This window comes from Acipenser ruthenus, chromosome 7 (genome assembly GCF_902713425.1).
Source record: "Acipenser ruthenus chromosome 7, fAciRut3.2 maternal haplotype, whole genome shotgun sequence".
Lineage (NCBI taxonomy): Eukaryota > Metazoa > Chordata > Actinopteri > Acipenseriformes > Acipenseridae > Acipenser > Acipenser ruthenus.
The window spans coordinates 119,128-145,175 of record NC_081195.1 but is presented as its reverse complement, the minus strand read 5'-3'; the positions used below and the strand labels follow the sequence as shown (position 1 = coordinate 145,175).

At 45.2% G+C, this 26,048-nt stretch overlaps 1 protein-coding gene across 3 annotated transcripts in view; it reads left to right on the top strand.

Moving 5' to 3' along the window:
- LOC117415351 (Kv channel-interacting protein 2-like) overlaps positions 1-26,048 on the top strand; it is a 122,488-nt gene that overhangs the window by 49,873 nt on the left and 46,567 nt on the right. Inside the window, exon 1 of one of the 3 annotated variants that reach the window (XM_059025978.1) lies at positions 3,442-3,615. The exons of the other annotated variants lie outside the window; for them this stretch is intronic. Coding sequence (XP_058881961.1) covers positions 3,528-3,615 — 88 coding nt within the window. The 5' untranslated portion in view covers positions 3,442-3,527. Of the gene's footprint in view, positions 1-3,441; positions 3,616-26,048 lie in introns of those variants that run through there. 3 annotated transcript variants of the gene reach the window in all.

Below are 26,048 nucleotides of genomic sequence, written 5' to 3'. Positions count from 1 at the left end.
CAGCACCCTGCTATAATCTACAGGAGGACTCTGACTCTGTAGTGCAGCACCCTGCTATAATCTACAGGAGGACACTGACTCTGTAGTGCAGCAGCACCCTGCTATAATCTACAGGAGGACTCTGACTCTGTAGTGCAGCAGCACCCTGCTATAATCTACAGGAGGACTCTGACTCTGTAGCGCAGCACCCTGCTATAATCTACAGGAGGACACTGACTCTGTAGTGCAGCACCCTGCTATAATCTACAGGAGGACACTGACTCTGTAGTGCAGCAGCACCCTGCTATAATCTACAGGAGGACTCTGACTCTGTAGTGCAGCACCCTGCTATAATCTACAGGAGGACACTGACTCTGTAGCGCAGCACCCTGCTATAATCTACAGGAGGACACTGACTCTGTAGTGCAGCAGCACCCTGCTATAATCTACAGGAGGACTCTGACTCTGTAGTGCAGCACCCTGCTATAATCTACAGGAGGACACTGACTCTGTAGCGCAGCACCCTGCTATAATCTACAGGAGGATACTGACTCTGTAGCGCAGCACCCTGCTATAATCTACAGGAGGACTCTGACTCTGTAGTGCAGCAGCACCCTGCTATAATCTACAGGAGGACTCTGACTCTGTAGCGCAGCAGCACCCTGCTATAATCTACAGGAGGACACTGACTCTGTAGTGCAGCAGCACCCTGCTATAATCTACAGGAGGACTCTGACTCTGTAGCGCAGCAGCACCCTGCTATAATCTACAGGAGGACTCTGACTCTGTAGCGCAGCAGCACCCTGCTATAATCTACAGGAGGACTCTGACTCTGACTCTGTAGTGCAGCAGCACCCTGCTATAATCTACAGGAGGACTCTGACTCTGTAGTGCAGCACCCTGCTATATTCTACAGGAGGACTCTGACTCTGTAGCGCAGCAGCACCCTGCTATAATCTACAGGAGGACACTGACTCTGTAGTGCAGCAGCACCCTGCTATAATCTACAGGAGGACTCTGACTCTGTAGTGCAGCACCCTGCTATAATCTACAGGAGGACTCTGACTCTGTAGTGCAGCACCCTGCTATAATCTACAGGAGGACTCTGACTCTGTAGTGCAGCAGCACCCTGCTATAATCTACAGGAGGACTCTGACTCTGTAGTGCAGCACCCTGCTATAATCTACAGGAGGACTCTGACTCTGTAGTGCAGCACCCTGCTATAATCTACAGGAGGACTCTGACTCTGTAGTGCAGCAGCACCCTGCTATAATCTACAGGAGGACTCTGACTCTGTAGTGCAGCAGCACCCTGCTATAATCTACAGGAGGACACTGACTCTGTAGTGCAGCACCCTGCTATAATCTACAGGAGGACTCTGACTCTGTAGTGCAGCACCCTGCTATAATCTACAGGAGGACTCTGACTCTAGCGCAGCAGCACCCTGCTATAATCTACAGGAGGACTCTGACTCTGTAGTGCAGCAGCACCCTGCTATAATCTACAGGAGGACTCTGACTCTGTAGCGCAGCACCCTGCTATAATCTACAGGAGGACTCTGACTCTGTAGTGCAGCACCCTGCTATAATCTACAGGAGGACACTGACTCTGTAGCGCAGCAGCACCCTGCTATAATCTACAGGAGGACTCTGACTCTGTAGCGCAGCACCCTGCTATAATCTACAGGAGGACTCTGACTCTGTAGTGCAGCACCCTGCTATAATCTACAGGAGGACTCTGACTCTGTAGCGCAGCAGCACCCTGCTATAATCTACAGGAGGACACTGACTCTGTAGTGCAGCAGCACCCTGCTATAATCTACAGGAGGACTCTGACTCTGTAGCGCAGCAGCACCCTGCTATAATCTACAGGAGGACTCTGACTCTGTAGCACAGCAGTACCCTGCTATAATCTACAGGAGGACACTGACCCTGTAGTGCAGCAGCACCCTGCTATAATCTACAGGAGGACTCTGACTCTGTAGCGCAGCAGCACCCTGCTATAATCTACAGGAGGACTCTGACTCTGTAGTGCAGCACCCTGCTATAATCTACAGGAGGACTCTGACTCTGTAGCGCAGCAGCACCCTGCTATAATCTACAGGAGGACTCTGACTCTGTAGTGCAGCAGCACCCTGCTATAATCTACAGGAGGACTCTGACTCTGTAGCGCAGCAGCACCCTGCTATAATCTACAGGAGGACTCTGACTCTGTAGTGCAGCAGCACCCTGCTATAATCTACAGGAGGACACTGACTCTAGTGCAGCACCCTGCTATAATCTACAGGAGGACTCTGACTCTGTAGTGCAGCACCCTGCTATAATCTACAGGAGGACTCTGACTCTGTAGTGCAGCAGCACCCTGCTATAATCTACAGGAGGACTCTGACTCTGTAGTGCAGCAGCACCCTGCTATAATCTACAGGAGGACACTGACTCTGTAGTGCAGCAGCACCCTGCTATAATCTACAGGAGGACTCTGACTCTAGTGCAGCACCCTGCTATAATCTACAGGAGGACTCTGACTCTGTAGTGCAGCACCCTGCTATAATCTACAGGAGGACTCTGACTCTGTAGTGCAGCAGCACCCTGCTATAATCTACAGGAGGACTCTGACTCTGTAGCGCAGCAGCACCCTGCTATAATCTACAGGAGGACTCTGACTCTGTAGTGCAGCACCCTGCTATAATCTACAGGAGGACTCTGACTCTGTAGTGCAGCACCCTGCTAAAATCTACAGGAGGACACTGACTCTGTAGCGCAGCAGCACCCTGCTATAATCTACAGGAGGACTCTGACTCTGTAGCGCAGCAGCACCCTGCTATAATCTACAGGAGGATACTGACTCTGTAGCGCAGCACCCTGCTATAATCTACAGGAGGACTCTGACTCTGTAGTGCAGCAGCACCCTGCTATAATCTACAGGAGGACTCTGACTCTGTAGTGCAGCAGCACCCTGCTATAATCTACAGGAGGACTCTGACTCTGTAGCGCAGCAGCACCCTGCTATAATCTACAGGAGGACTCTGACTCTGTAGTGCAGCACCCTGCTATAATCTACAGGAGGACACTGACTCTGTAGTGCAGCAGCACCCTGCTATAATCTACAGGAGGACTCTGACTCTGTAGTGCAGCACCCTGCTATAATCTACAGGAGGACTCTGACTCTGTAGTGCAGCACCCTGCTATAATCTACAGGAGGACTCTGACTCTGTAGTGCAGCAGCACCCTGCTATAATCTACAGGAGGACTCTGACTCTGTAGTGCAGCACCCTGCTATAATCTACAGGAGGACTCTGACTGTAGCGCAGCAGCACCCTGCTATAATCTACAGGATGACTCTGACTCTGTAGCGCAGCACCCTGCTATAATCTACAGGAGGACTCTGACTCTGTAGCGCAGCAGCACCCTGCTATAATCTACAGGAGGACTCTGACTCTGTAGTGCAGCAGCACCCTGCTATAATCTACAGGAGGACTCTGAGCTGACAGGAGGCAGTTGTATTTGTGCCAGGGAGGTGGACGGAGGTCTGTTATCACAGCCTGCAGGATGAGTCGCTGCAGACGAAGGTGCCGGAGACAGCTGCTCCAAGTGGCACGGTACTTTTACCGGTTTGTCACAGGAACACTTTCTCAAGGTAGGAAGAATCTGTGTGCTTTCCTCCTCTTTTAAATTCTTTAATCAGTGTTTGAATGTAGTTGTAATTTGGTGGCTCTGTGCCGTGAGTAATGTGCTTTGATAATATCATAGTGGCTCTCTTTTAAATGAACAGCACGTCTAACTGGGGAGGGGGGATTTTTTGTTTGCTTGTGAGTGTCTTTATTTGTTTCACTCCACAAGTGAAGACCTTGGATGCTGCAGAGCGATAGGAAAACATTCAAAGACAAACAAGCCAGGACTTTATTTCAGGACCCGTCTAATGGTTAGAATTGGGAATGTTAGTCTGGATGGGTTTTGTTATTGCTGTATGTAGAAGCACTGGGTTCAATGGGTTTTTATTGCTGTGTGTAGCAGCACTGGGTTCAATGGGTTTTTATTGCTGTATGTAGCAGCACTGGGTTCAATGGGTTTTTATTGCTGTATGTAGCAGCACTGGGTTCAATGGGTTTTTATTGCTGTATGTAGCAGCACTGGGTTCAATGGGTTTTTATTGCTGTCTGTAGCAGCACTGGGTTCAATGGGAGGATCTTCTTCTCAGAATCCCAGCATGTGTGTCTTTGAGGGGACAATTCATGCTGTGCACTGCGGAGTTTATTGACGAGCACAATGCTAAACATGGTTATGTATTGAGTATTATTGCTTTAGGGACAGTTTTCCTGAATAGGTTCACCAGCCACAGGAAAGACACAGAGACCTCCAAACGACACAGTTTTAGTGACTAAGCAGTCACTTTAGGGATTGTCACAGCTGTTTCTGTAACTAATGGGTCAGGAACGGGACTATGAAGCTAATCTCAGTAATGTGGTACTATTGTCTTTGTATGAGTCACCGTGGTTCAGGGTTCCTGTCCTGGGGGTGTTGGGGGGCCTTGGCAGTCCAGGTTAGTCTCGTCCTTAATGACTTCATTACAAATGCTATATAAAAAATGTGTTCATTTTAATGATACCAATTAAACATAGACTGGAGGCACAAAGCCCTGCCTCGGGTGATGTATTGACATGGAGAATGTTCTCTGATATTCTTTGCAAGGTTCCTGAAGTATGATCGGAGGGGGGCGGGTTTTGGGTCCTTATCCATATTTGATGTGGTGGAGTATTTTTTTAATAGGAACCCTGAGGTGAATGGGTTGCATTGAAACCTGGCGCAGCTTTCCCATTGAATGCTTGATAATCCCAAAGAGAAAGTAAAGATCAGATTGACTTGGGGGGGATGGGATCACCAGCCATAGCTGGACATTTGGGACTGTCCTGTTTTCCTGCATACCGGGGCATGGTAGAAAAGAATACTCTTTCTTCTTGGTTTCCTGGGACCCAGCAGCAATCTCTCATGCAGTTTTATGAGATTTTGATTTCTGGGGGCAATAGAAAAATAAAATGAGGTCACTGCTGATGTCAGGGCTGCTTCTATTTGACACTTGATTTGCATTTGAAAGGATGTTAGCGCACAGGATGTATAGCGCAGAGGATGTATAGTGCACAGGATGTTAGCCCACAGGATGTATAGCGCACAGGATGTATAGCGCACAGGATGTTAGCCCATAGGATGTATAGCGCACAGGTTGTATGTATAGCGCACAGGATGTATAGCGCACAGGATGTATAGCGCACAGGATGTTAGCCCACAGGATGTATAGCGCACAGGATGTATAGCGCACAGGATGTATAGCGCACAGGATGTATAGCGCACAGGATGTATAGCGCACAGGATGTTAGCCCACAGGATGTATAGCGCACAGGATGTTAGCGCACAGGATGTATAGCGCACAGGATGTATAGCGCACAGGATGTATAGCGCACAGGATGTTAGCCCACAGGATGTATAGCACACAGGATGTATAGCGCACAGGATGTATAGCGCACAGGATGTATAGCGCACAGGATGTATAGCCCACAGGATGTATAGCGCTTTGCTGCACAAGGATCTCTTTTGTTAATAAGCAGCTGCTTCGCTTGAAGAGGTACAGTCTTGCAAAACATTCCTTGTTTGTTTGTTTGTTTGTTTTTGTAAGAAATGACATGAGTTAAGAGCTGTTGTTTTTATGGAAAGGCTGAGGATTGGTTTGTGCAGACATGAAAGTACTCTATATATTCTGAACAGTAAGCAGAACTGATACTTACTGTCAGCAGCCCTGTGGTTAGAGCTGTGGGACTGGGAGGTGGTGTGATCCTGTGGTTAGAGCTGTGGGACTGGGAGGTGGTGTGATCCTGTGGTTAGAGCTGTGGGACTGGGAGGTGGTGTGATCCTGTGGGACTGGGAGGTGGTGTGATCCTGTGGTTAGAGCTGTGGGCCTGGGAGGTGGTGTGACCCTGTGGGACTGGGAGGTGGTGTGATCCTGTGGTTAGAGCTGTGGGACTGGGAGGTGGTGTGATCCTATGGGACTGGGAGGTGGTGTGATCCTGTGGTTAGAGCTGTGGGACTGGGAGGTGGTGTGATCCTGTGGTTAGAGCTGTGGGACTGGGAGGTGGTGTGACCCTGTAGGACTGGGAGGTGGTGTGATCCTGTGGTTAGAGCTGTGGGACTGGGATGTGGTGTGACCCTGTGGGACTGGGTGGTGGTGTGATCCTGTGGGACTAGGAGGTGGTGTGATCCTGTGGTTAGAGCTGTGGGACTGGGAGGTGGTGTGATCCTGTGGTTAGAGCTGTGGGCCTGGGAGGTGGTGTGACCCTGTGGGACTGGGTGGTGGTGTGATCCTGTGGTTAGAGCTGTGGGACTGGGAGGTGGTGTGACCCTGTGGTTAGAGCTGTGGGACTGGGAGGTGGTGTGATCCTGTGGTTAGAGCTGTGGGCCTGGGAGGTGGTGTGATCCTGTGGGACTGGGAGGTGGTGTGATCCTGTGGTTAGAGCTGTGGGACTGGGAGGTGGTGTGATCCTGTGGGACTGGGTGGTGGTGTGATCCTGTGGTTAGAGCTGTGGGACTGGGAGGTGGTGTGATCCTGTGGTTAGAGCTGTGGGACTGGGAGGTGGTGTGACCCTGTGGGACTGGGAGGTGGTGTGACCCTGTGGGACTGGGAGGTGGTATGATCCTGTGGTTAGAGCTGTGGGACTGGGAGGTGGTGTGACCCTGTGGTTAGAGCTGTGGGACTGGGAGGTGGTGTGACCCTGTGGTTAGAGCTGTGGGACTGGGAGGTGGTGTGACCCTGTGGTTAGAGCTGTGGGACTGGGAGGTGGTGTGACCCTGTGGTTAGAGCTGTGGGACTGGGAAGTGGTGTGACCCTGTGGTTAGAGCTGTGGGACTGGGAGGTGGTGTGACCCTGTGGTTAGAGCTGTGGGACTGGAATGTGGTGTGACCCTAATATTATCCAATGGCTGAACATTACAACTTTTTAAATATATTGCAGATTTCGCTAAGTGGGAAGGAATATGATGTGTTTTTGTGTGTGTGTGCGTGCGTGTGTGTGTGTGTGTGTGAGAGAGTATTTGTGTGAGAGAACTGTAGTGTGCAGCAGAGCTCCACAATGAATCTTCATTATGACAAGTGAGTCAGAACTTGTGAAATATTGTTCTGAGCCACACTTTTCAAGTGAATCACTTACCACACCGGTAGCATCATTAGAACTGTAAGATCCGTGACATTTCTGGGTGAGACTGAGAAAGTAATAATTGCACAGGGTTTTTTTTTTAGCAGCACAGCTGCAGATGAATGTGAAGAGATTTCGACATGCTCTTTCTTAATTTGCATCTCCGTTCTACTGCTGATTGCAGGGCTGTGTTGTTGTCTGCCAGTGTCCTGTGCAGAGGGGGGGTGGGGTCAGGGCGAGGGGGACAGTGTCCCAGTGATTAATAAGACGGTTGGGACATGTTGTCAATTCTGCAGAGTTCTATATGGACTGGAATGAAACCAGGTCCCAAAGGGAATGAGGCTCACCAGGGGAGATTCAAACCCATGTCCCCTTATCCCAGTGGCCCCGCTGGCAGAAATCCAATGTGGATAAACGAGGAGGTGCTTCCTCTAGCTAAGCAAGCAGCGGGGAAACGAGCATTCCCATTGTGACTTCTAAACATTCATCAGTGCTGTTAAACGCAAGGCTGCTGGAGCAACACGGGTGAGCCCCGGGCAACAGAAACATGACAAACTGATTGCTGGCCCGGATGGGGGGTGAGGTATGGGGGTGGCGGGTGGGGTATGGGGGTGGGGGTGGGGGTTGGGGTTGGGGTTGGGGTTGGGGTTGGAGAGGGTTAGGGTTTGTGGGCTTGAGCCAGTTGAGGCGGCTCTTTGCATGATGACATCACGAGTTACTCGCAGCGTTCTGAATTGAAGTGTGTCGTTCGGTCAGCTCCCCTCCAGATGAATGTGAAAAATGAAAGCGCCATCCATCATGCGGATTCACGCCTTCACATCCTCCAGAAATAACTGCCTATTAGTGTCTGCCTGTGGGGGGCCTGGTCCATGTGGGAGGGAGGGAGGGGATGCGGATGGCAGCCCCTCGCTTCATGACAGTCTCTTGAAGCTTTGATTAATCGTTTGGTCGGGATGTGAAAATCTCTACCTTCCTCTCCCGAGAGGCGTCCTGCTGTCAGAAATGAAAGTGTTTTCTGACAGGCTCCAAAAGCACAGACAACGCTTCTCATTTTCGTTTGACTCGCTGGGATGTTGTTTACAGATCCAGTCCTCCTGCTGAACGGTGATAAGATGATACATTTATACAAGGTAGCCCTTTTTAGCATGCAGGCTCGTTCCCCCCGAGGCTCATGGGTAATTAAGGTTCGTTTTTCCTCTGTGACAGTCGTACAGCAGCAGGTCCTTGGGGAGATTTTTGCCCAGTAACTATGAACTAGAAATATTCTTCATATTCTTTTTCTCTGTGCTGTCTGTCTCCAGGATGACAACTGTTTTTGACCCACTTCTAAATTTGCAACACTAAAAATAGGATTTGAAAACAAACCACTAATAAAGTACGGGTGCCTGCATTCACATAGGGTTTTTTTCTCTGAAGTTTTGAAAAACAAGCTTTTGTATTTTGTATTATTTGTATTATTTCTTTTCACTGTGGCGGAGAAAGAGAAGCGTAACACTCGTTCATAAACGCACAACCTCCCAAGTCAGGTGTTCAGTAGCTAACAATATATAACTCTCCGAAAGTTAGCATGTATGAAACAGTAGACGACTACATGGAATAGGAATGTTTTCTACTCGCCTGCTTGAATGGCCACAGGGACGTCAAACTGAGTTTTACCAGAGCCGTATTGCAATGCGTTATTGTATTTATGTCTAGACCTTCTGTAGCACTCCCTGTATCACATTCCTGAAATCTCATCTCTCATGGATTTCCATTCTCAACACACACACTCGCACACGTATGTTTGTAGTGTTGATGGAAAGTGATATCAGTAATAGAATATTGTGTCGACACAGAAGTTTATCTCAGTTTTTGATTGATTTCTTATTTTGTGTTTCTTTAAAGCCACTATTAGGATACTAATGCCATGCTGGAGCTACTCCCTGAGTGCAGGCAGGTCTTCACTAAGAGCTGGTTATGAATGCATCCCATTTCCACTGTGCTTTCCTTGATCTAGTGCAGCTCAGGGTGCAATTCCAGAGCTTGTCCTGCTGTGTCTGCAGAACGCCACACAGATCCCTCTGCCTCCTTGTGTGTGTCTCTGAACAAACACAGCACTGATGGCTAGAGACACACTCTGAATGTCAAGATTACCAGAATGATGAACTGGCCATCTGTATTCATAGAAAAGCATTGACAATATTTACAGGCAATCCAATGCACACATCCTCTTAAAGGAGGTGGTACAGGTTATGAAGAGATTATAACTGTCATGCATTAGTGACAAATATGTAATGCTGTATCAAGCAACACACATTGCCAAATGTATACAGTGTGTTACAGTACATACTGCACTGTAGTTATATAGATTTATTCTAGTATAGACATGAGTAGGAACAGTTGCAGGACAGGCATTGAAATTAGGAGCTAAAGCACATGAATACGCTATTGTGCCAATAGAGGCTCTGGGATGCACAGTAAGAACTGTTGCCCTGTCTCGTTTAAGTACTAGTGGTAGCTGGGATTAGCAGAAATGGATGCGTCATGTGATTCTGATCCACATTCTAACAGGGTTTCTCAGGCGTGCTGAATTAATCGTGAGGAATTTTAACAGATTGTCATGCATGTAAACATAATGAAGGATGGGAAATGCATCGCAAAGTGTAATACAGGCTTTTATATAAAGATTGTAACACGGCCGTTCGTTTGCCCCTTTAAAACGATTGAGATCCGACACAAAACTGGAGGTTTAGCACTTTCACGCACTTTTAATGAAAAATAAACAGAACAATATAAACACCTGGACAAAGATGAAAGATAAAGATGAAAACAAAAAGGCTTTACACAGCACCAGTCAGGCTCTTCACACAGCGGCAGCCTTGAGGAGCATGACTGCTCTCTTTAAATACCCTGCATCTGGCTCTAATTTACAATGGTATAGGTATAGACAATGTCGACCCAGGGGACGTTTTTGACCAAGGGTCACAAATGGAGATTAGATAAAGGGGCATTCAGAACAGAAAATAGGAGGCACTTTTTTACACATTGAATTGTGAGAGTCTGGAACCAACTCCCCAGTAATGTTGTTGAAGCCGACACCCTGGGATCCTTCAAGAAGCTGCTTGATGAGATTCTTGGATCAATCAGCTACTAACAACCAAACAAGCAAGATGGGCTGAATGGCCTCCTCTCGTTTGTAAACTTTCTTATGTTCTTATGTTCTTAACGCCAGCCAGGTGCAGGGGATAATTAACCATTAAATCAATTATCAAAAACAATTAACACATATTTTTAGGCAGGGAGGATATTAACCCCCTCCCTGCTGTGCTGCTATATATATATATATATATATATATATATATATATATATATATATATATATATATATATAGCAGCACGTGTCTGAGACCCCAGGTTAAACCCAGCTCTTAGTTCATTGGTGCAACATCAAATCTACTTCTCTTCCACTTTAGCACCTCTCAGACCACTCTGTGCCCCTTTGCTCCTTGACATCATTTATTTAAAAACTAGAAAAAGCAGGACTGATCTGACCTTTAGGTTTGAGCTGCTTGGGTCGTGCTTGTGAAATCCAGAGGGGAGTGAGGGCTGCTGGTGTCCCCACTCAGCTCTCTCTCCTTCCTATGGACCTGAGTCTGTCTCCTCACATTAGCCATCCAGCCCTGACACCAATTGAAAATGGGGACACACTGACCTTCAAGGACTGCCAGTGAACTTCACAGACTGCAGCCCAGCAACACTTTGAATGAGGGCACACTTGCGTTCACACTGCTGCTACCCACTCATCTCCTGCTGTGAGGCAGTCTGCTTTGACAGTGCAGACCTCCACAGCACCTGCACTTTGAGGCTCTCTGCTGTAACACCTTTTCCAATGTATTGTCACTCTGTCCTGTAATGCTGTCTCATATGTGATGAAGCTTTCAGGAACCTGAAAACCGACAAATATCTTCATGGTAAAAACTAGACGTTCAGCAGCATTGTAGCGACCTTATTACCAGAAGCAAACTGCCATAGTCTTCCTCGACATGAGAGAAACGAAATATAAGGTGCAGAGCATCCCAGAGCAGCAGAGAATTGAATTCCCAACTAGTGAAAGACAACTGTATGCAGAAGCTGTTCGCTTGTCTCAGATGTATCAGTGTGGTCTATAAAGTCCACTTCTCACTGGCTCTCTCCATGCGTTGCACTGTACTCCCAATCACTGCTAGCATGCCTTTCTCTTTCTCTAGCTACAGGATCTCAAGAGGAATCGCATTGCACCGCTGCAGACACTGCTGGGAATGCAAGGTGTTGTGATGGAAGTGAGTGAATGTAATTGTGAAGCAGCAGCCCTGCTTGCAACGGAGCTCGCTTGGGGAAATAAGAGCTAATCCTACACTCCTCTCTGTGAGCGAGTCTGTGAGGCACAGTTGAGCCTGTCTGCGCTTGGACACTAGGGGGAGTGAGAGCACCTACACCCCTCTCCTCTCTGTGAGCGAGTCTGTGAGGCACAGTTGAGCCTGTCTGCGCTTGGACACTAGGGGGAGTGAGAGCACCTACACCCCTCTCCTCTCTGTGAGCGAGTCTGTGAGGCACAGTTGAGCCTGTCTGCGCTTGGACACTAGGGGGAGTGAGAGCACCTACACCCCTCTCCTCTCTGTGAGCGAGTCTGTGAGGCACAGTTGAGCCTGTCTGCGCTTGGACACTAGGGGGAGTGAGAGCACCTACACCCCTCTCCTCTCTGTGAGCGAGTCTGTGAGGCACAGGTGAGCCTGTCTGCGCTCAGAGAACACATTGCTGCCTTTCAAACTGCAGCACTGAATCCATCAGAATGTATTAAACCAGAGCCATTCTCAGCAACCTTCCCTGCAGGATTTATGCGCTTGATTTCAAAATATTATCGATCTCAAGGCTGCTTTGCTTGAATGTACAGTACATCATAGAGACTCTGTAATGAACTAGGTGTTGGAGATTAGAAATGAGAATATCCCCACAATTAGTTTCCAACCTTCTATTGAATTGTGGATGAGTTTGTCACGCACCTGGCTTTCCTGGAAGACGATGATGCAGCTGACAGACTGTACACTCGACACAGCTTTCACAGAGCCAGTTATGTGGTCTGGATCAGGTCTGTATTTTCTAGTTTAATAATAACATGTATTCAGAGGTACTAATCCACAAGAGCACCCTTTCAGCATTTCAAAAACTGAAAAGAAAAAAAAAACATACCCTCAGAGAAGATACTTAGGATTGTGAAGGCTGTAGCATGCGAGTCCTGTGATGAATGCAACTGCACTGAGAGCAGGTACCCCCGGTCTGTGCTAGTTTCATTCTGCCCCCTCTCCTCATGAAAAGAAAGACAAGGGCAGCAGTGTAGAGTAGTGGTTAAGGCTCTGGACTCTTGACCGGACGGTTGTGGGTTCAATCCCAGGAGGGGGACACTGCTGCTGTGCCCTTGAGCAAGGTACTTTACCTAGATTGCTCCAGTAAAAACCCAACTGTATAAATGGGTAATTGTATGTAAAAAAAATCATAATGTGATATCTTGTAAGAATTGTAAGTAGCACTGGAAAAGGGCGTCTGCTAAGAAATAAATAATAATAATACTATAATACAGTGGCTTGGTAACTTCACCCTGCCGTTTTCAAAAAACAACTTCACCTGTTTTAAAAAATCATACCTCAGGCACGGCTAAGAATTCAAATGCGAAGGCGGTTACATCAGATCTCAGCCACTTGACACCGTGCAGTGTTTTTAAACAGTGGCTTTCAGATTTTGAAAAAGAAATTGCTGTTCTAATAACGGCCCAGTATATGAACAGGCAAACATGCCTTCAGGGCTGATTTACCCCTGCAGTCGGTGTACTACCCCTGACTGGCCAACAGGGGGACTGTAAGTCTGTATTTAACCAGGGAGCTGTTGCATTGAATACCTTTCCAGAAATACTTTCAATAATTGTTGCTCCATTTCTCCCTCTGTTCAAGCCTTCTTTTTAAATGAATCGTGCCCTTCTGTTATACTTAAACAGCAGTCTGTTAAGCATGTCTAATGTTTTCATTTTACAGACACGCTAGTTACATTTCTCTATGTGCTCAATTCCTCAGGGGTTCCCAACCTTTTTGGGTGTGCGGACCCCCCTACATGCTACTGTTACACCATACGTTACTATAGGGACACGAAGTTATATGGAACTGTGATTCACGTAATAAACAAAGGGATAATGCACTCCAGAATCTGACCCCCCCAATAACGATCTCCAAAATATTGATTTCTGATTACCAATGTACAGCATTTACACATTCTGCCATCACCGACTCATACTCGGTATGCACGTGTTCCCAGAACGTGAAGCAAGGACGTGTGTGTATCTATTAACAGTTTACAAAGTACAATCAGACGAAAAGAAACACTTAAAAAAAGTAACACAAAATCGAAACGATGGACACAACAATGGATTTTTTAAAAATGCAACAAACACAACGGGTTGGTTAGCTAGCTATCAATAGCCTGCCTGCACATCCTTAATTTCAACCAAAGAAAACCAAGCGCTTCACCCACGGCGAAGGGCAGCGCAGCATAGCCCCTTAAAGAGTCCGTGCTGACTGCTGAAGGCTTTTTCTAGAGTACTAATCATAGGATATTGAAATCAAACTTGTGTTATTCAAGTAAGGAGGTCACACCAACCTGTGCTGAAGGTATCTGCAACAAATGAAATGCTTGTTAATACACTCGTAAATGCAGCGTGGTACCGTATAAATAAGATGCGTCATGTTTTGCTTCGCATATTGTTTTTGTGTAATTTAACCAGCAAAAATTAAATAGCACGCAAAACTGCAGCTGAGTGTACAGTATCCAACGCCCCGCACGTCCCTGTACAAAACTGAAGCAATGCTTAAAAAAAAAAAAAAAAAACTTACTAATATGACATTGGGTCATAAGTTAAAATTATACCACTTGTACGCATTATCCCCAAACAGAATACTGTATATTGAGTGAGTAGGTAAATGTGCGAGAATTTATTAATATTGAGTCAAAGTAAATGACAAATCTATGTACGTATCGCTGTGCTTCTGCATTTTGCGCTGACCTTGTTTCTGTTGCAATGTTTCATTATTTCACTGATACCTGCTTCATTTTATCACTTCTGTTCTACATTCGACAAATTGGAAGCGTGTGGCGTCAATCACGTCGCAGCTGCAACTCGCCGGCGACGTATACTTGCAAAAAAAAAAATCCAATGTAACCATATATGTGGAAGATATACATTGTGCATATATTTATTTGAGGCATGACACAGGCCAGGTTTTTGGGATGGAACCGCATAACAGTCTCGCGTTTTGATTGGTCCATGTCTGTCAGATGAATATGTCGTCACACGAGTGGAAAAGCTTGCAGGCATTTTTAACATTGTGATGAGAGAGAGAGAGAGAGAGAGAGAGAGAGAGAGATCTGCTTTCCACAACCTTACCATTAAAATATAATGTGGTATTACGCTGTACTGATATAACAAACTATGTGTAATTACTTTATATAAATTATCATGTTATGCATGAATGTAAGAATTGGCTTTCTGTGGTGGTGTACCTTTTTCTTTCAAGTAGCATATATCTATAATCGTTTTTGCGATATATTTTAATATAAAATGTATACTCTATTGCAGTTTTGTTAGAGGATACATTAGTTTATCTCTAATGTAATCACAGTTTTACATATAGACGCTTTGGTTTTTAGATAACATCCCAATTTCTGGGCTGCTCTGGTTTTTAGATAACGACGTCCTGAATTCTGCATTTTCGAATTCAGGCCAGTTTTTGAGATATTCTGCTCAGCTGACAGCCCAGTTTCTAAGTCACAGTTTACCATAAACTGGACCATTAATTCATTTAAGAGTTACCCTTAGTACATGAATCATGTATTTTTACTCTCCCCAGAAAACATTTAGGAACATGGTATAGCAAAAAAAAAAAAAAAAAAAAAGGTAATCTCATTTGCTTATGTAATGTCCATCAATATATAGTGAGGCGTAGGGGTTTATCAGAACTTCGGGGTTTAAGAGACCAGTGCCCTTCAACAACTTCAAATAAATCCTATTGTATTGTATTAGTCAACATTTCCCTTATCTATTCCTGATAGTTTATACTGTAGGTCAGGGGTTTTCAACCTTTTTTGAAACTGTACCCCTTCTATCTGGAGGTTTCAGCTCGAGTACCCCTTTACAATTTTCGCTCAACTGAACGGTACCTCAGTTACAATAAAATGGAGAATAATCTGATGGACCCCCCCCCCCCCCCCCGTTTATTTAATAAATTTGGGTGACAAACTGCTGGTTTAGGACAGAACAACAAACAGTAGGCTTAATTCTTAAAACTTTTAACAACAAGTATTTGGATTCACAGAATTAAAAAGACAAGTATTGGGTTAGGAGCACACCTATTTTTTTGTAACTTTGATGGCCTTTTTTAAATTGACAGCCTTTTGTGAAAGTGAAGGCCTTTTGATACCCAGCATACACTGCAATACCCAGCAAAGTTATACACTGATATTCTGATAGCACAGCAATTCAATTGAAGTTTGTAATTGGTGTGTTCCTCAAATACACAATAAAAGTGATATTTATAGGTTATACAGTTATACAGCGATACAGTGGTTTCGGACATCGAAGAACAGGTACTGCGAGCATCTGGATTCATACCCAGAGGTTCTCTGTAGCCTTCTAGGACATTCACAGCTTGTTTGACATCCTCTTGTAGTTGCCCGTTTCTGCATATAAAGAAAAATGCTGTTTGTCAATCTCTGTTTTTTCTTATGAATCAGTCTTTGCAGGAATCATTCCAAAAACACTTGAATCAGTTAGGGACTACCAGTCTGACACTACAGGCCTTTAAACTGCAGTACCAATTTGCAAGTTGCTAAGTGGTTGCGTTCCTCAAATTTGCACTGCAAAGTGAAATTTTAAAGAATAGGGTATATAGTGCTTTTTTTTGCCTCTGCTCGGTTTTGGTGCAAAACTATGCTCCGATACACTCAAGCTGATACTGTGATCACAAAACACTTGGAATGGACTTAAATTGGTGCTTCTGTTGCATAAATACACTACAAAATGTGCACACTTCAGGTCTTATATATAATGGACATTTTTTGTATGTATTTTGCTATAGGAAATCGCGGTCGGGGGGGGGGGGGAGGTTTTTCCTCCTGTCGTACCCCATGAGTCCACAAATCCTGGCCCAACAAACTCGCTAGTACTCTCTTTAGATGCACAACAGTCTTAGCTAAAGAAAATTAGTTCCTTCGAGTTCGTACGACCCACGACCGCCATTGGCCGAGCCTTACCTCGATGGTGTTTTTATAATGGGATTTGCCATAGGGAAGGGGGTGGTCTCTTATCGTACCCGTTTCTCCACGACCCCTGGGCCAACGAACTCAGAAGGGCACTCTTTGTGTGCACAAGAGTCTTAGCTAAAGAAAGACATCGGCCACAGGTTCATACGCCACCCCACCGCCAGGTGGTGGGCGTTGCCCCAAAGGGGTTTTATAATGGGATTTCCCATAGACATTTTTCAGGGTGCTATATCTCGGGTTCCGGGGGTCCCCGAGACTTGAAAATCGGTACGGAGGTCCACCTCGGGGCCCCTGTCGATCCCTCCAAGCGACGTGTCCTCAGCTAGAAAGGACACCAGTTTAGACTTTTTTTGCCAACGTGGAGCTCAAAAGTTATTGGAAATGCAACCTTGACATTCCATCATGCTGAAAATGTGTAAATTTGTTGAAAATGTAGCATTTGAAAAAGGGTGGCTCCCTGTGAAAGAGGGCCCCCAGACATGACCCTAGGAAGTTCAACCCGGTTTCTAGGCCCCAGGGTCATGGAGATATGACCCCGAAAAGGGTAGTTTTTGGACATTTTTGACAGGGCGTATCTCGGGTTCTGTGGGGGTTAGGAACTTGATTTTTTTTTTGTGACGGGGCCCCATGGGGCCCCACACAAGGAGTCACCATTTTCATGGTTCAGATGCCAGGACGGCTTGGAAAAGTGAATTTTTTCGTCATGACATGAGTTTTTGGGTGAACCACCACACCGGGTGGTTTGGGGTGCTCCCCTGAGTCTATATCACTTTGAATGGTGGTTCTACGTGCTCGGGTTCGAGAGATATGACTGAAATATGTTTTTCAACCCTGCTATAGACATGAATGAGGCTGAACACCCTGAACGCCCTGAAAATATTTTCTGCAAATAATTGCTACGAAACTGAGCATATTACATTCATGCTGTTATAGAACCCTTCGAACGGTGGTTATAGGTGCTCTGGTTCGAGAGAAATGACTGAAAATGTGTTTTTTAACACTAGCATAGACATGAATGGTGCTGAATACCCGAAAATATATTTTGCTGTGGTGGTGGTACACGTGTGCGGAGGGGAATTTGAGTGCAGGTTTTGCGCAAAAGAGGGGCGGGGAAAAGACTGGGAAGGGTAGGGTAAAAGAAAAATTACTTCAAAAATTACTGCAATCATTTATTTTCACTATTAGTCTTTAATAAAGGAAAACGACTGCTTTAATTAATTTTCACGTATCTATTTCAGTGCAATGTAGTTTCTTCATGTAGTAAGAAATACGTTTTTTTAACATTTACATTTTATTTCTGTTTTTTCATAAAAAAAAAAAAAAAAGATTTCTGGGGAGTGTAAAAAATACATTAACTTTGATTCATGTACTATGGGTTACTCTCAATGAATTCACGATCCAGTTTATGGTAAACTCGGCTGTCAGCTGAGTCCCCAAAACTGAGCTGAATTCGAAAATGCAAAGCGGCCCAGAATTTGGGACGCTATCTAAAAACCAAGGCGGCCCAGAATTTGGGACGTTATCTGCAAACCAAATTGGCCCAGATTTTGGGACGTTATCTAAAAACCAAATCGGCCCAGATTTTGGGACGTTATCTAAAAACCAAAGCGGCCCATAATTTGGGACATTATCTGAAAAGCAAAGCAGCCCAGAATTTGCGACGTAAATGAAAACAGGGGCAGTCTATATGTAAAACTGTGATTACATTAGAGATAAACTAATGTATCCTCTAACAAAACTGCAATAGAGTATACATTTTATATTAAAATATATCGCAAAAACGATTATAGATATATGCTACTTGAAAGAAAAAAGTACACCACCACAGAAAGCCAATTCTTACATTCGTGCATAACATGATAATTCATATAAAGTAATTACCCATAGTTTGTTATATCAGTACAGCGTAATACCACATTATATTTTAATGGTAAGGTTGTGAAAAGCAGATCACTCTCTCTCTGATCACAATGTTAAAAATGTCTGCAAGCTTTTCCACTCGTGTGACGACATATTCATGTGACAGACATGGACCAATCAAAACGCGAGACTGTTATGCGGTTCCATCCCAAAAACCTGGCCTGTGTCATGCCTCACTTATTTGCACTGTGAAATTGGTGAGTTCCCTGCATGAAGTGGTTATCATTATTGTGCTTTCCCGCGGACCCCCTGTGATGGCTTTGCGGACCCCAGGTTGGAAACCACTGCAATATGCGATGCTTGGTGGTTGAAGCAAGTGATAGTTGTGAATATTTAATGAATCATACCCATACTACGAATGTTTCATGAGAGAGATCTATACGAACAGCTGATTTTTTTTCATTGAGTTTATTGTTTCAAAACCCTATTTTTATATATTTGCGAATGGAAAATGTACAAATGACTTCCAATACCATACCATTGTCACCCCATGTGTACTCACAGGCTTATGAAAGCAGACTGCCTGTGGTGAATGTGTGTGAGTTTGAGGGTAGGAATCGTTATGAAAGCAGACTGCCTGTGGTGAATGTGTGTGAGTTTGAGGGTAGGAATCGTTATGAAAGCAGACTGCCTGTGGTGAATGTGTGTGAGTTTGAGGGTAGGAATCGTTATGAAAGCAGACTGCCTGTGGTGAATGTGTGTGAGTTTGAGGGTAGGAATCGTTATGAAAGCAGACTGCCTGTGGTGAATGTGTGTGAGTTTGAGGGTAGGAATCGTTATGAAAGCAGACTGCCTGTGGTGAATGTGTGTGAGTTTGAGGGTAGGAATCGTTATGAAAGCAGACTGCCTGTGGTGAATGTGTGTGAGTTTGAGGGTAGGAATCGTTATGAAAGCAGACTGCCTGTGGTGAATGTGTGTGAGTTTGAGGGTAGGAATCGTTATGAAAGCAGACTGCCTGTGGTGAATGTGTGTGAGTTTGAGGGTAGGAATCGTTATGAAAGCAGACTGCCTGTGGTGAATGTGTGTGAGTTTGAGGGTAGGAATCGTTATGAAAGCAGACTGCCTGTGGTGAATGTGTGTGAGTTTGAGGGTAGGAATCGTTATGAAACAGACTGCCTGTGGTGAATGTGTGTGAGTTTGAGGGTAGGAATCGTTATGAAAGCAGACTGCCTGTGGTGAATGTGTGTGAGTTTGAGGGTAGGAATCATTATGAAAGCAGACTGCCTGTGGTGAATGTGTGTGAGTTTGAGGGTAGGAATCGTTATGAAAGCAGACTGCCTGTGGTGAATGTGTGTGAGTTTGAGGGTAGGAATCGTTATGAAACAGACTGCCTGTGGTGAATGTGTGTGAGTTTGAGGGTAGGAATCGTTATGAAAGCAGACTGCCTGTGGTGAATGTGTGTGAGTTTGAGGGTAGGAATCGTTATGAAAGCAGACTGCCTGTGGTGAATGTGTGTGAGTTTGAGGGTAGGAATCATTATGAAAGCAGACTGCCTGTGGTGAATGTGTGTGAGTTTGAGGGTAGGAATCGTTATGAAAGCAGACTGCCTGTGGTGAATGTGTGTGAGTTTGAGGGTAGGAATCGTTATGAAAGCAGACTGCCTGTGGTGAATGTGTGTGAGTTTGAGGGTAGGAATCGTTATGAAAGCAGACTGCCTGTGGTGAATGTGTGTGAGTTTGAGGGTAGGAATCGTTATGAAAGCAGACTGTCTGTGGTGAATGTGTGTGAGTTTGAGGGTAGGAATCGTTATGAAAGCAGACTGCCTGTGGTGAATGTGTGTGAGTTTGAGGGTAGGAATCGTTATGAAAGCAGACTGCCTGTGGTGAATGTGTGTGAGTTTGAGGGTAGGAATCGTTATGAAAGCAGACTGCCTGTGGTGAATGTGTGTGAGTTTGAGGGTAGGAATCGTTATGAAAGCAGACTGCCTGTGGTGAATGTGTGTGAGTTTGAGGGTAGGAATCGTTATGAAAGCAGACTGCCTGTGGTGAATGTGTGTGAGTTTGAGGGTAGGAATCGTTATGAAAGCAGACTGCCTGTGGTGAATGTGTGTGAGTTTGAGGGTAGGAATCGTTATGAAAGCAGACTGCCTGTGGTGAATGTGTGTGAGTTTGAGGGTAGGAATCGTTATGAAAGCAGACTGCCTGTGGTGAATGTGTGTGAGTTTGAGGGTAGGAATCGTTATGAAAGCAGACTGCCTGTGGTGAATGTGTGTGAGTTTGAGGGTAGGAATCGTTATGAAAGCAGACTGCCTGTGGTGAATGTGTGTGAGTTTGAGGGTAGGAATCGTTATGAAAGCAGACTGCCTGTGGTGAATGTGTGTGAGTTTGAGGGTAGGAATCGTTATGAAAGCAGACTGCCTGTGGTGAATGTGTGTGAGTTTGAGGGTAGGAATCGTTATGAAAGCAGACTGCCTGTGGTGAATGTGTGTGAGTTTGAGGGTAGGAATCGTTATGAAAGCAGACTGCCTGTGGTGAATGTGTGTGAGTTTGAGGGTAGGAATCGTTATGAAAGCAGACTGCCTGTGGTGAATGTGTGTGAGTTTGAGGGTAGGAATCGTTATGAAAGCAGACTGCCTGTGGTGAATGTGTGTGAGTTTGAGGGTAGGAATCGTTATGAAAGCAGACTGCCTGTGGTGAATGTGTGTGAGTTTGAGGGTAGGAATCGTTATGAAAGCAGACTGCCTGTGGTGAATGTGTGTGAGTTTGAGGGTAGGAATCGTTATGAAAGCAGACTGCCTGTGGTGAATGTGTGTGAGTTTGAGGGTAGGAATCGTTATGAAAGCAGACTGCCTGTGGTGAATGTGTGTGAGTTTGAGGGTAGGAATCGTTATGAAACAGACTGCCTGTGGTGAATGTGTGTGAGTTTGAGGGTAGGAATCGGGTCTTGCCAGCACTTGAAGGGTTATTTAGAATGCCTGCAGTCAGGTGACCCCTAGGAATCAATGAAATAGGCACACTGGGCTCCGAGTCTGCACTTGTTGTCGTAAATTGTTCATGACATTAAAACATTGGCCACTAGTTTTTCTCCAGCATAAAATAAAAACACAGGGGGCTCCAGAGTGGCACATCTGGTAAAGGCACTCCGAGTGGAGTGCAGGATGTGCCCTATAGCCTGGCGGTCGCTGGTTCGAGTCCAGGCTATTCTATTGCCGACCGTAGACGGGACATCCCATGGGGCGGCGCACAATTGGCCGAGTGCTGCCTGGGGGTGGAGGAGGGCTTAGGTCGGCTCACCGCGCACCAGCGACCCCTGTGGTCTGGCCGAGCACCTGCGGGCTTGCCTGTAAGCTGCCCAGAGCTGCGTTGTCCTCCGACGCTGTAGCTCTGAGGCGGCTGCACAGTGAGTTTGCAGTGTGTAAAGAAGTGGTTGGCTGACGGCACACGTTTCAGAGGACAGCATGTGTTCGTCTTCGCCGCTCCCGAGTCAGCGTGGGGGTGGTAGCGGTGAGCTGAGCCTAAAAATAATTAGATATGCCAAATTGGGAGAAAATAATAAAATAATTGGCGATTACTAAAGTAAAAAAAAAAAAAAAAAACACAGCTTCTGTTAGAACTGTAATGAGAGGTGCATTCATTGTCAGAAACCTATATCCAATTACTGCAATTGTGATTAAACACAGTTCTGTACTGATACTGCATTGCCATGGCATTGTCTCCTGCTCTGTCAAATGGAACAAGTTAATGCTTCACTGCTTTGATAAAGTTAACCAGTGCGTTTGTGCTTTGATAAAGTTAACCAGTGCTTTCTGCTTTGGTAAAGGAGGAATTCATTAAAGAAGACTCTCTGAGGCTCATGCCCTACTGTGCTCTAGTTTGTGCACATGGCTGCTGGAGGTCTCCTCTCTCTCTCTCTCTCTCTCTCTCTCTCTCTCTCTCTCTCTCTCTCTCTCTCTTGCTCTCTCTCTCTCAATGCGCAGCCTTGTGATTCTGTATGATTAGCTATGCTGTCAGGTGTGTCAGCTCTCTGTTTCCTGAGCTGTGACCTTGACTCTGAAAAGCCCTCGCTGTACCAGAGGATGAGTAGGCCTACTTTTACAACTTCGAAAGACAGCGCCATGAATAATGTAGAACTGGAAGTTATGCTGCCTTGTTCTTTTTATCTAGGGCTTGGAAAGCCAATGGTAGTGCGCTCCAATGAGCAGGATGGGTTCACGAGCTACATGTGAATGCGATTGTGGCTGATCGTTGGTACACAGCAATGCTGATACTGTGCCTGTAAGCTTCGGGCACTCTTGTTTCCACAGTGGTGTGTTCAGGAAATGTCCCTCTGTTCCTGAAGTTTCATTGAAAAGTGACACAGAACAGAAATAACAGGTTATTTGTTATTCCCTTGCTGTATTTTGATTGCATCCATAACTCAGGGATCCCTTGTTTTTTGTGTTTTATTCTTTTGAAAAGACCACAAAGGCATTCCGAATTCAATTCAGACTCCGAGGGGCAATCTGCCAGGAAACTTTTTCATAATCAACCCCTTATCCATTATTCAACCCTCAACAAATATAACTTGTAACCATAAAAGCAATGCACCGATTAATAAGTTATAAATCTTTTGTGTATGCCGGAGGTATGGATGGGTTGGAGTTGAGTGAGGAAAGAGTTTTTCAAAGACAGGTTTACCTGTATCTTCAGTGTGTGAGATGCTGATGATTTCAAGGTGTAGCACACTGTAGTTTACCTGTATCTTCAGTGTGTGGGATGCCCGGGACACAGTTTGAAGATGAGGAAGCGTTGTACTCACTCATTATCATGGTACTGGTCCCAGTCTCCTACTGGATTTCCACCAGGTGTACCAGGGTAGTTCTTGGAAGATCAGGTAGGTGATGGGCAGGTCTGTTTTTATCAATGATCATTGAAGATATTGGCAGCCATAGTTCCACTCTTGCCCTTGCAGTGAACCAAGGGGTCTGGACTCCAACGTGAGGATCTCTACAGAGTAAATGCTCTTAAACTTCACTGCTGTTACTTTGTGAATACACAACCACATGTGTAAATGCAGTGCAATTACAAAAAGCACTAGAAACTGCCAACATTTTCATTGTAGGATTAGGCATGCTGCATGTGAATACTCAGCTATCCAGTATATGTAATGACTGTGTTAATATAGTCCAGTTAGAGTGTAGGAACCCGAGACACTGTGTGTCAATGTAAATGTTCCTAGTCTACAGTTGGTCAGCAGCTCTGAATTCTAGTGCTCTGTGCTCCTTGATAAACATGTCCTGTGGTATTTTAAAGGACCAGATTGTAAGCACAAGATAGAGAACACAGACGGCATGTTGATGTCCAGATTTACATCGAAGGGTAACATTTATACATCCAATTGGAATAGAACTTTGTATCGCAGTCTGTTAATTGAACAAGTTCATTGTGCCAGAGGCTGTCGATTCAATATGTTTATTGATCTTTTGGGGACCAAATTCAATGAACTGTGAGCCGGAAAAGGAAAACAGAAATTCTTAATGCAATAATTCTTGTGTAGTTTTTTTTTTTAAATATTATTTTTATGCCTAATCAGGGATGTCTTAACAATCAAAATAAGATTTTCTCCATATGCTCTCTGCATAATGCTTGAATGAAATGCTTTTCTCAACTGCATGTTAGTTGAATTCAGCCCTTGCTACCTGCCAGAATAGCAAAGCAAAGATAGAAGTAGAGCTAATCACCAAACACAGCCCCCAATATCTCTTACTCTGTACAGATAGAAGTAGAGCTAATCACCAAACACAGCCCCCCAATATCTCTTACTCTGTACAGATAGAAATAGAGCTAATCACCAAACACAGCCCCCAATATCTCTTACTCTGTACAGATAGAAGTAGAGCTAATCACCAAACACAGCCCCCAATATCTCTTACTCTGTACAGATAGAAATAGAGCTAATCACCAAACAGAGCTCCCAATATCTCTTACTCTATACAGATAGAAGTAGAGCTAATCACCAAACACAGCCCCCAATATCTCTTACTCTGTACAGATAGAAATAGAACTAATCACCAAACACAGCCCCCCAATATCTCTTACTCTGTACAGATAGAAATAGAGCTAATCACCAAACACAGCCCCCCAATATCTCTTACTCTGTACAGATAGAAATAGAGCTAATCACCAAACACAGCCCCCAATATCTCTTACTCTGTACAGATAGAAATAGAGCTAATCACCAAACACAGCCCCCCAATATCTCTTACTCTGTACAGATAGAAATAGAGCTAATCACCAAACACAGCCCCCCAATATCTCTTACTCTGTACAGATAGAAATAGAGCTAATCACCAAACACAGCCCCCAATATCTCTTACTCTGTACAGATAGAAATAAAGCTAATCACCAAACACAGCCCCCCAATATCTCTTACTCTGTACAGATAGAAATAGAGCTAATCACCAAACACAGCCCCCCAATATCTCTTACTCTGTACAGATAGAAATAGAGCTAATCACCAAACACAGCCCCCCAATATCTCTTACTCTGTACAGATAGAAGTAGAGCTAATCACCAAACACAGCCCCCAATATCTCTTACTCTGTACAGATAGAAATAAAGCTAATCACCAAACACAGCCCCCCAATATCTCTTACTCTGTACAGATAGAAATAAAGCTAATCACCAAACACAGCCCCCCAATATCTCTTACTCTGTACAGATAGAAATAGAGCTAATCACCAAACACAGCCCCCCAATATCTCTTACTCTGTACAGATAGAAATAGAGCTAATCACCAAACACAGCCCCCCAATATCTCTTACTCTGTACAGATAGAAATAGAGCTAATCACCAAACACAGCCCCCCAATATCTCTTACTCTGTACAGATAGAAATAGAGCTAATCACCAAACACAGCCCCCCAATATCTCTTACTCTGTACAGATAGAAATAGAGCTAATCACCAAACACAGCCCCCAATATCTCTTACTCTGTACAGATAGAAATAGAGCTAATCACCAAACACAGCCCCCCAATATCTCTTACTCTGTACAGATAGAAGTAGAGCTAATCACCAAACACAGCCCCCCAATATCTCTTACTCTGTACAGATAGAAGTAGAGCTAATCACCAAACACAGCCCCCCAATATCTCTTACTCTGTACAAAGTTGTTTTCTATGCCTTTTGAATTCAGTGTTTTACTCTGAGTTGATAGTTAGTGTTCCCTGTAGGTGGCAGTGTTTTGCAGGCACAGTTAAAAACAAAAAGATAACAAATGTAAGGGTTGTGAAATGGTCTTGCACTGTAGGGAGGGAGGGAGGTAGGTGGTAGGTAGGGAGGGAGGGAGGTAGGTGGTAGGTAGGGAGGGAGGTAGGTAGGTGGTAGGTAGGGAGGGAGGTAGGTAGGTGGTAGGTAGGGAGGGAGGTAGGTAGGTGATAGGTAGGGAGGGAGGTAGGTAGGTGGTAGGTAGGGAGGGAGGTAGGTAGGTGGTAGGTAGGGAGGGAGGGAGGTAGGTGGTAGGTAGGGAGGGAGGTAAGTAGGGAGGGAGGTAGGGAGGGAGGTAGGTAGGTGGTAGGTAGGGAGGGAGGTAGATAGGGAGGGAGGTAGGTAGGTAGGGAGGTAAGTAGGGAGGGAGGTAGGGAGGGAGGTAGGTAAGGAGGGAGGTTGGTAGGTAGATAGGGAGGGAGGTAGGTAAGTAGGGAAGGAGGTTGGTAGGTAGGTAGGTAGGTGGGGAG